The 11332-nt window shown below is 42.5% G+C and overlaps 1 protein-coding gene across 1 annotated transcript; it reads left to right on the forward strand.

Moving 5' to 3' along the window:
- The first annotated feature begins 1691 nt into the window (after nt 1-1691).
- Mmp13 (matrix metallopeptidase 13) lies at nt 1692-10979 on the forward strand. The gene is made up of 10 exons (XM_005077319.4): nt 1692-1827; nt 1918-2159; nt 3283-3431; nt 3631-3756; nt 4580-4741; nt 5927-6044; nt 6864-6997; nt 8110-8269; nt 8843-8946; nt 9776-10979. Exons 1-10 carry the CDS (start codon nt 1708-1710, stop codon nt 9874-9876), a joined length of 1416 nt encoding a protein of 471 aa, XP_005077376.1. The 5' UTR covers nt 1692-1707; the 3' UTR covers nt 9877-10979.
- The last annotated feature ends 353 nt before the right edge of the window (nt 10980-11332 follow it).

An 11332-nucleotide genomic window follows, 5' to 3' on the forward strand; every position in this document is an offset into this window, starting at 1 on the left:
TTCATATTAAATTCTTTGATTCACAGCTGCTTTGTACTTTTAATCTAGCCCAAATGATTTTGTCCTAATAGGGTACTCTGGTCTTTACGAAAGCTGTCTAGCACCCTTTTGATGTTTTGCTTCTCTCTGGTTTTGGACTTAGGTACTGCTGATGACACGTTTGAAAAAAGTCCCATATCACCTCTGTCTGGGCCAGCAGGTGGCCCTTGCTGCTAACTTCATACTCTCAGTTTTGTTTCCTCATTCTATGCCTTTTCAAATCTCCCAGTGATCTCAGCACTGGGTTGTCAGAACCATTTCGGATGCCAACTCAGCTCCCTGTTTTCAAGTGAGTGGTTTGAAGGCATGTATCACTCCTCCAGCGATGAGCTAAGGCCTGGCTTTCATGTGTGCAGTTACCAGCCTGAGATAAGGACTTGTGTTGACAAGAGTTTGCTAACACATCACTGTGATGATACATCCTGTCAGCTGTCTACAATCACTTCTCCAGGACAATATCCTGTCTGTCGACTGTTGGTTCTCTTAAGGAATGCCTATTTTAATCTTCTGATGAGTTCTTCTCTATTTCTGTATAAAATGACAGAATAGGAACTAACTTTTTGTTTGTGTGTGTTTATGCCTTGTGCTCCTTATTGCCCTTGAATGAAAGAATACATCAATGAAACATCAAAGCTATTTGATAATAAGCATTAAAGTTGAGAAATAGTGACACTTATCTTTGTTTTTCATTGAAGTATTTCTTCTGGAGAGACGTTATGTTGTAATGATCCAACATGATTCTTTACACCTGTAATCACATTCTTTAGGAAGCCGAGGCAGGAGGACTGTCTGCAGTAGATTAAATAAACCAATTCAAAAGATGTGTGGTTCAGTGGGTTGGGGTGAATTCAAGGGCCTCCTGAAATAATGAGTTCTAAGCTTTCTAGGCTACAGTGTAAGACCCCACGCATTCTCACAAAATGTACTTGGGTTATTATAGGTATTAAATGAGATAATGCCTTTTAAACTTGGTTGGGAGTAAACCCTCAAAACATAACCAAATTATGCCTATAGCTCACAGTCCTAGCCATTAGAGTAGCTGCATCTGACAGAGTCTGAGTACAGATGCCTGGACATGTAGGAAATTCATGCAGGTTTCCACAGCTATCAAAAGGTTATGCCAGGATGTTAAAATCCCAGCTTAGCACTCAAAACTATCTACAGTGCCTCAAAGACTTCAGACTTTGTTCTGATGTGTTTCTGAGACCCACAAGGGAATGCAGCAAAGATTCTCGTTGAGAACTCACTAGCCTATAAACATTTTACAAACAGAACTTTGTCTTTCTTTATGGGAATAAATGTACCAATTTGCTATTCTTGCTACCTGAAAAACTCAGGGTAGCTGTTTTTCCTATGAAAGGAAGAAAACATTTTTGTCCAGTGAAGTGAAAACATACTAGCCTCTGCTTCTCCCTACTATATCCATAAATATGCTGAGGCCGTTTATTTTGCCAGATGGGTTTTGATATCCCCCACTGTCCTCATTTTCCATTTCCCTCAGATTCTGCCACAAACCACACTTAGGAAAAAAAAAGACCATGTAAGCATGTTTACCTTCGACTGACTAGGAAGTTAACACACATCCCCAAGTGGTGACTCATCGCTATGGGTCTATAAAATAGAAGGTGCGTACCCTGGGAGGCTAGACTACGGGCACTGCTGGTCACCATGCATTCAGCTGTCCTGGCCACTCTCTTCTTGTTGAGCTGGACTCACTGTTGGTCCCTGCCTCTTCCCAGTGGTGAAGATGATGATGACTTGTCTGAGGAAGACCTTGAGTTTGCAGAGGTACAGTATTCTGCTAATCCTACTGTTGTGCTGTAGTGCTTCCTAATCCCCTTTCTCTGGAAAAGCAGGCCGTTTTTGTCTCTTTTGCAGCACTACCTGAAGTCATACTATCACCCGGAGACTCTCGCGGGCATCCTGAAAAAGTCTGCGGTGACCTCCACAGTTGATCGGCTCCGAGAGATGCAGTCTTTCTTTGGCCTGGAGATGACTGGCAAACTTGATGACCCCACCTTAGACATCATGAAAAAACCAAGATGTGGAGTCCCTGATGTGGGTGGATACAGTGTTTTCCCTCGAACGCTCAAATGGTCCCACACCAACTTAACCTACAGGTAACGTGTGTTAGTCTTTTCTTCTTCATGTCTGGAGCAGGCCTTCAGTATTTAATGGGAAGTCAAGTTCAGGATTGGCTTTAATACAAAGTTAAAAAACACAGAAGTAAGTTATATTTAGTATTTGGTCGTGTTTTCTACAAAATTAAAAGTTTGTATTGTACTTAGTTAGTATTTATAAAAGAGGTGTCTACAAGTCAATGTTAAACCTGAAAAATGAATGAATTAGTTTGTTAAGCCCTATTATCTTAACGTTAATCCCAACATTATTCTTCAGGGATGTCCCAAAATATTTCTTTCTTTGTAAGTCATTTTTTCTTTTTCTTTTCTTTTTTTATAAATTTCATTTAAATTAGAAACAATCTTATTTTACATATCAATTCCAGTTCCCTCCCATCCTCCCCTGCCCCCCATCCCATCTCCCTCCACTCCCCAGGGAGTGTGAGGCTTTCCATGGGGGATCATCAAAATCTGTTAAGTCATTTGGGGTATCCCCCATGTATCTAGGCTAAGAGAGTATCCCTCCATGGGAAATGGACCCCTAAAGTCCATTCGTGCACTAGGGATGCATCCTGGTTCCACTGCCAGAGGCCCCATAGACTGCCCAGAGCTCCTAACTGACGCCCACGTTCAGGGGGCCTGGTCTGGTCCATGAGCTCCCACTTGCTCAGGTCAGCTGTTTCTGCGGATTTTCCCAGCGTGGTCTTGACCGCTTTGTTGGTCACTCTTCCCTCTCTGAAGCTGGATTCCAGCAGGTTGGCTCAGGCTTTTAGAAGTGAAACCACAATTCTGGAGGAGTTTCCAGAAAGTTCAAAATGCCACAGCAGTCACATCTGTGATGACGCCCCTGAAAACAGAGGGTCCTACTCTTCCCATAAGCTCTGCAGTGTCCTCCTGTTTAGTTCCAAATTTTAGCATGAAAACCAAGTTATATTAGAATATTTTAGATTTAAGAAGCCCAGTACTCAGTTATTTGGTGATGCTTAAATGTCTGATGGAATTCTTGAGTTCCGTTTTTGTAAAGCACACATTGTACTTAGCAGAGCTTTCAATGCAAAGAAAGTATATTTTAAGAACAGTTCTAACCTTCCAAAGTTTAACTGACACTTTCTATGTTGAATAGAATTGTGAACTACACCCCCGATATGCCCCACTCTGAAGTGGAGAAGGCCTTCAAAAAGGCCTTCAAAGTCTGGTCTGATGTCACGCCTCTGACTTTCACCAGAATCCAGGATGGCACTGCTGATATCATGATATCTTTTGGAACTAAAGGTAAAGATGTGGAATTAACATGTTAATGTATTAATTCTTTCTTGGTTTCATTTTTAAATTCCTGTTCACCACTTTCAAAAACAAAACTCTGCCAAGCCCCTAAGCCAGGTACTAGTTGTGTGTGTGTGTGTGTGTGTGTGTGTGTGTGTGTATGCGTGTATATGTATAAAGGGATTCTAACTCTTGCTTCTGTATATAGAACATGGTGACTTATACCCATTTGATGGACCTTCTGGTCTTCTGGCACACGCCTTTCCTCCTGGACCAAATTATGGAGGGGATGCCCATTTTGATGATGATGAAACCTGGACAAGCAGTTCCAAAGGTAATCGTCCTTATAAGGATGTAGCTCATGTGTTATTAGACACAGATAAACTGCTATAAAGTTAGAAAGCATGCAAGCAAATTGTATTTAGCATTTGATTACATTTTCTAAAATAAAAAGCGATATTTTGCACTAATTAGTTCTCATAAATAGTTTACAAATCATTAAATATGAAAAATTGAATAAAATCTATGAAATTTGTTATTGTGGCTTCAGGGATATACTCTGCAAAGTAGGGTCAAAGTCTTCTCTGTTAGGCATGGTTCTGTGTCTTACTATGGATTATAGTTTTGCCTTTTAAAGTAGTATAATTTAATAAACACACACACAATTAAAACTAACATTCTAAAAGATGAGGGAAAGAATTATTACAGGAAAGATGAAAATATAGTGAGTGACATGTTCATTATCCCTCTGAATGATGTTCTAAGCGATGGCTAGAGCTATGTGCGACCTTATGTGACCTCCATGTGGCTGATTCCAGGCCATTTCGTGTCTGCCCCCTTACCCTGGCCAGAGAAGACAGAGAAAAATCAGGATTTCTATTCTCTTCATGGCCACCTTTAGTGACTGCTAATCTGAGAATAATCTACTGACAATGCTGTAGAATTGCATCAATTGGTTCTTTATGCAGTGACCTATATTCCTTACAGCCACAAAGATTAGTATTTTGAATCCACACATTGACTCTGAGGCTACTGAGAACTAATTTTAAAGAGTGAGTAAAATGATGAACTAGGAAAAGATGGAGAGATTAGGATTTTCTTTGTTGCCTCCTCATTGGAGGGTATTGTTTTCTCATTGTTTCTTGATTTTCTTACAGGTTACAACTTGTTTATTGTTGCTGCCCATGAGCTTGGCCACTCCCTAGGTCTGGACCACTCCAAGGACCCAGGAGCCTTGATGTTTCCCATCTATACCTACACTGGCAAAGGCCATTTCATGCTTCCCGATGATGACGTGCAAGGAATCCAGTTTCTCTATGGTAACTCTTAATATACCAGTTATAAAAATAATTAATACAGTTACATTAGAACAATAGATGCGCATTTCATTTTGAGACTAATAACCCATTTATTATGTTTTCAAACATGAGAAAAGATAATCCATCTTTCTGAGTCACACTAGTTGCTCAGGTTTGAGTGGCAGTTCATTTTTTAACATTTTTCAGACCATAGCTCCTTGTATTTGTGCTTATTCCTCACTTAACAAAGTGCATGTACAGCACAGACATGATGGTGTAGATGAGGGCATAAAGAGCTCTTATAAACTCTGCCTTTCCTCAACCACTGCGGTTTGCTGCCATAGGAATCTCTCACGGGGCCTTTGGTGGTTTTCAACCAACATCCGCAGTGAGAAATTTCCTCTTATTTCCTTCCACTTTTCCAATAGTATTTACAAAACATTTAAAGTTCAACCCAAACATTTATTTCTGGGTTCTGTGTCATCAGAAGAACTACAGCCACTGCTCACAGGCATCAGCACAAATGCTCTTGGAGAATTCGTTCAGAAAACTTGTTCAAGCCGCCTCTGGATTTAAAAGACTGTGACAGTCTGTGTGGCTGAAGGCATGAACTTAAAGGTGGCGAAGGGACGTTTGGAGTTTATTTTGTAATTCTTGATTCTACCACGTTGTGGCCTAGGAATTTGTTGACAGAATTTTGTGTGTGGGGAATGAGCGTGAGGTTGCAAACGCAAGGCCGGTCACAGCAGAGCTTCCTGAAGGCCTGCATCACTGAGATGAAGGGCAAACTGATGTGGCAAAATCAGCTGACATACATCTTCAGTTGATGAGACAGTCGAGTGAAGGAGCCGAGGGGAGGGATCCATGCGGGCGATGCAGCTGGGGAACGAGCCTGAGGGTGGTGGGCTTCCTGTCAGCCGTGACTGTGTGGCAGAAATTCTCTCAGAGCTGGTTCACCTTGCATTTCTTCCACCACCTTCAAGAAACGGACAACTGTGGTTCAGAAGACCGAGAGGTCCACAGCGTGTAAGCAGAGGGGCAGCACCCTGCTCACCTGTGGTGCTCTGCAGGAAGGGAGGATTAGAGTAGGAGTTTAGGAACTACTGCCCTTCCTGGAAGGAGTCCTTTCCTCCTCTTTCCAGAAGGATCAGCCCTCCTATGACTCAGGACACTTGGAAACCTCTCATATTTGCTTTGCCACTGCAGGTCCAGGAGACGAAGACCCCAACCCTAAACATCCCAAAACACCAGAGAAGTGTGACCCGGCCTTATCCCTTGATGCCATTACCAGTCTCCGAGGAGAAACCATAATCTTTAAAGACAGGTACCCTTAAGATTCCTTTGTTAAATCTGCACATGATGAACTCTGGTAAAGTTATGTCTGAAAATTGCCAAAGCATTCTGTCAAACTTCCCAAGGGCAAGAGAGAAACAGTAGACCAAGGGCGGCTTACTGCTTTATTATCAAATAAATGGTGGCTAAATCTTAGGAAGAGAAAGGAAAAATAGAAACCCAACTTACTTGAAAATCATGAAAAGTATTGAAAGTAATTGCTACACTAGTAAATTTACCAATAGCCACACTACTTTCTTTCAAGATGGAGAGACTGATTCCAATACCTATGTTGGAATTTTCAAAGAGGAGGTGATTTACAGTTAAAACCTATAGGTAATGAAAAATGAAATATTCACTTCCAATTTGTACATGGTTGTATCTTGCTTCTGTGTTAATCTCTTCATTGATTCACATCTCCATGTGGGTCAGATAGCATGCCCTCTCTAATTACCTGGCATCCAAGATGTCTCCTCTTGTACCAGTTTACAAGGTCAATGAGATAATGGAAGACATACTCCTAGAGCCCTACAGTGCAGGGCAAATGTGCTGGCCTCTCTGAATACACGCTAAGTAGAATCAAGCATGGTTTCAACCCGTAGGGAACTGAGAGCCTTCAATAGGGCTCTGTGACATTTCAGATGAGAAGACCTGGCCAGAACAGGGAAGGCTACAGCTATTAACTTAAACGGCAATTATTTTCCCTGTATGAGTACAGGCATGGTTGGAGCTGCACTGATGTGGACAGTGGTTATTAGCAGGATGGAATTACCGCACTTAGTGTGATAAACTGTTTTCCCTTTTACATCAGATTCTTCTGGCGCCTGCATCCTCAGCAAGTCGAGGCAGAGCTGTTTTTGACAAAGTCATTTTGGCCAGAACTTCCCAACCATGTGGACGCTGCGTATGAACACCCATCCCGTGACCTTATGTTCATCTTTAGAGGTGAGGCTGCCGCCGGGGAGGCTCTCCAAAGGGCCGGCATAGACGGTCGGTTAACTTGATACTATGGCCAGAGCTTAGTAACATGACCACTAGCAAAGCAATGCCGAAATTAAGAACACCGGGCAACACAGGAGAACCGGAAAGCACTTGCACCTGTTCTACCAAACGGCCGTGGGAGGGAAACGGCCCAGTGCCGCACATCTGAGCACCCGGGTTTGATCCCCAGAGACACAAAAGGAAGGGAAAGAGGGCACGTTACCACCCAGTCTCTGCTCTACCATGCTCTTTCCAAGTTTTTCTTTCAGTTTCTCTTAAAAACGACTGGCTAAGGAAACACAGTGTGCATCTTTAACATGTGAAAAAGGCTCAAGCAGGCTTCTTCCTCCTACTCGCTGTGTATTCCCTGACCTATTTTTCTAGTCGTTGGTCGCATTTACGCAGAGTGTGGGTATGAGCCTATGCTCTGTTTCCTTTGCTCCCCGGCTAGGCTGACTGGCCTGCGAGCCCGTAGCATCCTTCTGTTTACACTCAGCCCCAAGCACTAGAGTGTTAGGTGCCTGGCTTCTTACATGGGCGCCCCAAGTCCGAGCTCAGGTCCTCATGTTCCCACAGCAAGCATTCTTACTCACCAACTGTCTCTCCAGCCCCTACTTAGCTCTGATATATAAGCTTGGGGCTGGGATGGGGGATGAAAAGGCTGCCCTGCCTTAATGACCATAATTCATTTCTGTAACATTCTGCTATGTCATTTCCATCGTTTGGCCCCTTTCCAGAGAAAAAAGTAACTTTTTTAACTGATAAAAAAACTTGAATTTTGAATCTAATTCACTGAACCTAGTTGATCTTTATTTAGAAATTGTAATAAATTTTTCATTCAGCTTCAAACTTAACGATCAGAGCAGTACATCGACAAACTGGTTGTGGTATTTGGCTGGCTGTATTAATAATCAGGAAGTTCCAGCCCTGAATCTGAAGGATGCTTCCGTGTCTTTGATATTACAGACACTGACTTTGCTATTTCTTAAATAGTTTCCCTTTTGGGTACATGCTTGCATGCCTAAGCCCTGACAAATGCTCCTTGGTAATGAAAACTGTTCTTTCACTCTTTCTAGGCAGAAAATTCTGGGCTCTCAATGGTTACGACATTCTGGAAGGTTATCCCAAAAAAATATCTGAACTGGGATTTCCAAAAGAGGTGAAGAGGATAAGTGCTGCCGTGCACTTGGAGGACATGGGCAAGACCCTCTTCTTCTCGGGGAACCAGGTGTGGAGGTGAGAGACTTGAGCGCCAGCACACGCACGTGTGCGCACGCACCCGTGTGCGAGCGCGCCCCACCCCCACCAGTGCTTTGGGGCAGAGTCCACACCTGTAGCTACTGCTGTTCCCAACTGTTTCTCATACTTTGGCTTCAATGCCAAGGGTGGTTTTATTGACGTGTTCATATTTTAACTCAGCTCACAAAGCCCTGGGTTTCACTCATTCCGGGTGCGTCACTGTGTTTTGCTTGTCCATTCCCTCCTGCCTGCCTCCCTCTGCCATTCCCGATCACGTCGTATTTTGGATGTGTTACGGTCCAGCATTCCTGCTTGCCGTCAGCTCCTCCAGCAGCTACTCTGGGACTGAAGCGCACACACGCTTTCTCGCACACACCTCACACGCGCATGCACGTGCACACCCCTCCATCCACAGCATTCATTGTCTCCCAGCCTTTGTTCTTTCTTCATACAGTGAAGCCATCTCTTGGTTTTGCAATTTTGTTCCTTCTAATCTTTCACCTGGATTCTCTTTCTTGTCATCATTTCCTATATTTTGATAAATATATCTTCCTTTTTCTTATTAATCAGATATGATGATGCGAACCAGACTATGGACAAAAACTCTTCCCAATTCATAGAGGAAGAATTCCCCGGAGTTGGTGATAAAGTAGACGCTGTCTATGAGAAAAATGGTAAGTAGCTACTACATTGCACTGACTTTGCAGAAGAGCTCCTGGGACCCAGAAATGTCTCACATATAACGGACTTTAGAACAGAATCCAGATGAGGCTACATATGCATGGCCGCTGCGTGACTGCTTAAACGGCAAACAGAACAACCTGCTTAGAATCGATGAGGATTTTACTTAATCACTGCCAAGTGTGGGAATGAAAGATGTTTAACCTGAGGATGGTCTTAAATTATACGTAGAGACGCCAAGAGGCAGAGGGTTGTGTCAAAATTCAAATTAGGGCTGGAGTGCAGAGTAGTTTATAAGTATTCATAACTATTCAATTATTTTTTGCTTTATTTATGACAATAAGTATGACCCCAATTTATAATAGCCGATGAATACCAATGTTTCTAACATCAAAACTAGAATTTGTATCAAGACAATTAATTCTAGGGCACAATTCATATAGTCTTTGAATATTTGTGTATTTTAAAAAATACTTTAAAATATGATTACGTCGTTTTCCCTGCTTCCTTTTCTTACCTCCAATCCCTCCCACGCCCCCTCCCCTCTCAAATTGCTGGCCTCTTTTTCTTTCATTGTTACTGCCACATATCCTTTAAACTACAAGCAAAACATTAAACTGCTATCTTTTTCAAAAATAGAGATATAAAACTTAATGAACAGACTGCCTAGCATGTGTGAGGCCGTGGCGGGTCTCCAGACCCGTAGTAAGCAGTTAGATAAGTAGGGAAGGACTACCACGGATTGGATCTTTAATCTTAGTTGTAGCAAATCCTAATACTTTTAAAGGTCTGAGGTTTTCTTTTTGTTCTCTTTCATCCTAGGCTATATCTACTTTTTCAACGGGCCCATACAGTTTGAATACAGTATCTGGAGCAATCGCGTTGTGCGAGTCATGCCAACAAATTCTTTGTTGTGGTGTTAAGCATCTTTTCAGAGTTGTTATCTAACTCCTGGAGAGCATCTGGGATAACAATTTCAGTCGTGGTGGGTGGGGTGGGCATTGCCGGGAAACTTTGTTCTGGGAACAGGCTTCGGGAAGCTCTATATGACTGTTTGTGGCTGGAACCACATTGAAGAATTTTAAAGTAATGAAATTGAGAACCCCAAGGGCTGACTGAGTCTTGGGTGCAGTGAAGAAACAAGATTGATATTTTCCACAGCAAACATGGGATCCACTGCTGATGAGAGTGAACATAATTATTAATATATTTATAAAGAATCCTAAAAGGCATAAAATAAATCGTATTTATATAACAAACATGGAAATTTGGGGAGTGTATGGCAGCCACTGATGGACGTAGATAGAGGGAAATGCCTGCAAAATACAGATTAGCAGACAACTTTCCAAAGGAGTGATTTAGGCTTTGCACTGTGAGTACTCAGATTTAAACCCATTTCATAAAACACTAAGCAAAGATCAAAGTCACCGAAGGAAGGGGATAATGGCCGCCATGAGGACAGTATAGGTGGCTTTGCATTAAACTTATTTCATTTTGGGTCACCTCTCAAGGATTGATGGAGGGCAGAGGGAGAAACAGAGGAGTTCTCTTTTTGTTAAAGTGTTTCAGGTCTTTAACAGGCCATAGAGTAAAAAAATGAAAGTTGTTATAAAATACCTAAGCAATAGCATAACTTTTTCATAAACTGATTACTTGAGAATAATAATAGGTTTCAACCCTATTTATCTACCTAATTGTTTTAATTACCCAGTTCTGATACATAGACCCTTTTCTAGTGACTTACATGACAGGAACTAAGGCAGTGACAGTGAGAACAAGTAGGTCTGCGGGGACACAGCCAGCCAGAATAAAGCTGCACAGTGACCCCTTGAGCTCTGCCTTTGTTTGTTAATTGCTTATCTTAGTGTCTGACACTTGGCACTTACTGATATGTGGTAGCTACCAAGAGAGCAACTATTGTACAGAGAGATGGTGTTTGTTACACTGGGAAAATGGAAAAGAAGTGTGTATTTGCACAACGTGTTAGACTGTGTTGATGTTTCTAATAAAACATGTCTTCAGCAGATATTGTTGTTTGGTGTATTTGATTGTTGGCCATAATTTCAGATTTTCTTAAAACAAAAGATTACCAAAATTTCTTATAAAATGCAGTCTCTGACCTCCTCTGCTCCCTCCCTCCTTCCTTCCAAATACAAGTACTAGAATTAATCGTATCTAGCAGTGTTGATACAGAGTCATGGCTTTTGATGGCCAGATGCTGATGAGCCTTCCTCTGGGACTGGCTTCCCCAGATGGCCTCATGCATGCCCCGCAGAGCTCTGCCTCCCGAGGGCGCTGCCCCCCAGAGCCCTGCCCGACCCCAGAGCCCTGCCCCCGAGGGCGCTGCCCCCCAGAGCCCTGCCCGCCCCCCAGAGCCCT

This window comes from Mesocricetus auratus, unplaced genomic scaffold, assembly GCF_017639785.1.
Source record: "Mesocricetus auratus isolate SY011 unplaced genomic scaffold, BCM_Maur_2.0 Super-Scaffold_100040, whole genome shotgun sequence".
NCBI lineage: Eukaryota > Metazoa > Chordata > Mammalia > Rodentia > Cricetidae > Mesocricetus > Mesocricetus auratus.

Excerpts from the sequence above, each read along its gene's own strand:
- Mmp13 (XM_005077319.4), top strand. The coding sequence starts at position 1,708 with ATGCATTCAGCTGTCCTGGCCACTCTCTTCTTGTTGAGCTGGACTCAC. Across the intron at positions 3,432-3,630 it reads GATATCTTTTGGAACTAAAG|AACATGGTGACTTATACCCA; the intron begins GTAAAGATGTGG and ends TTCTGTATATAG. Across the intron at positions 3,757-4,579 it reads CTGGACAAGCAGTTCCAAAG|GTTACAACTTGTTTATTGTT; the intron begins GTAATCGTCCTT and ends ATTTTCTTACAG.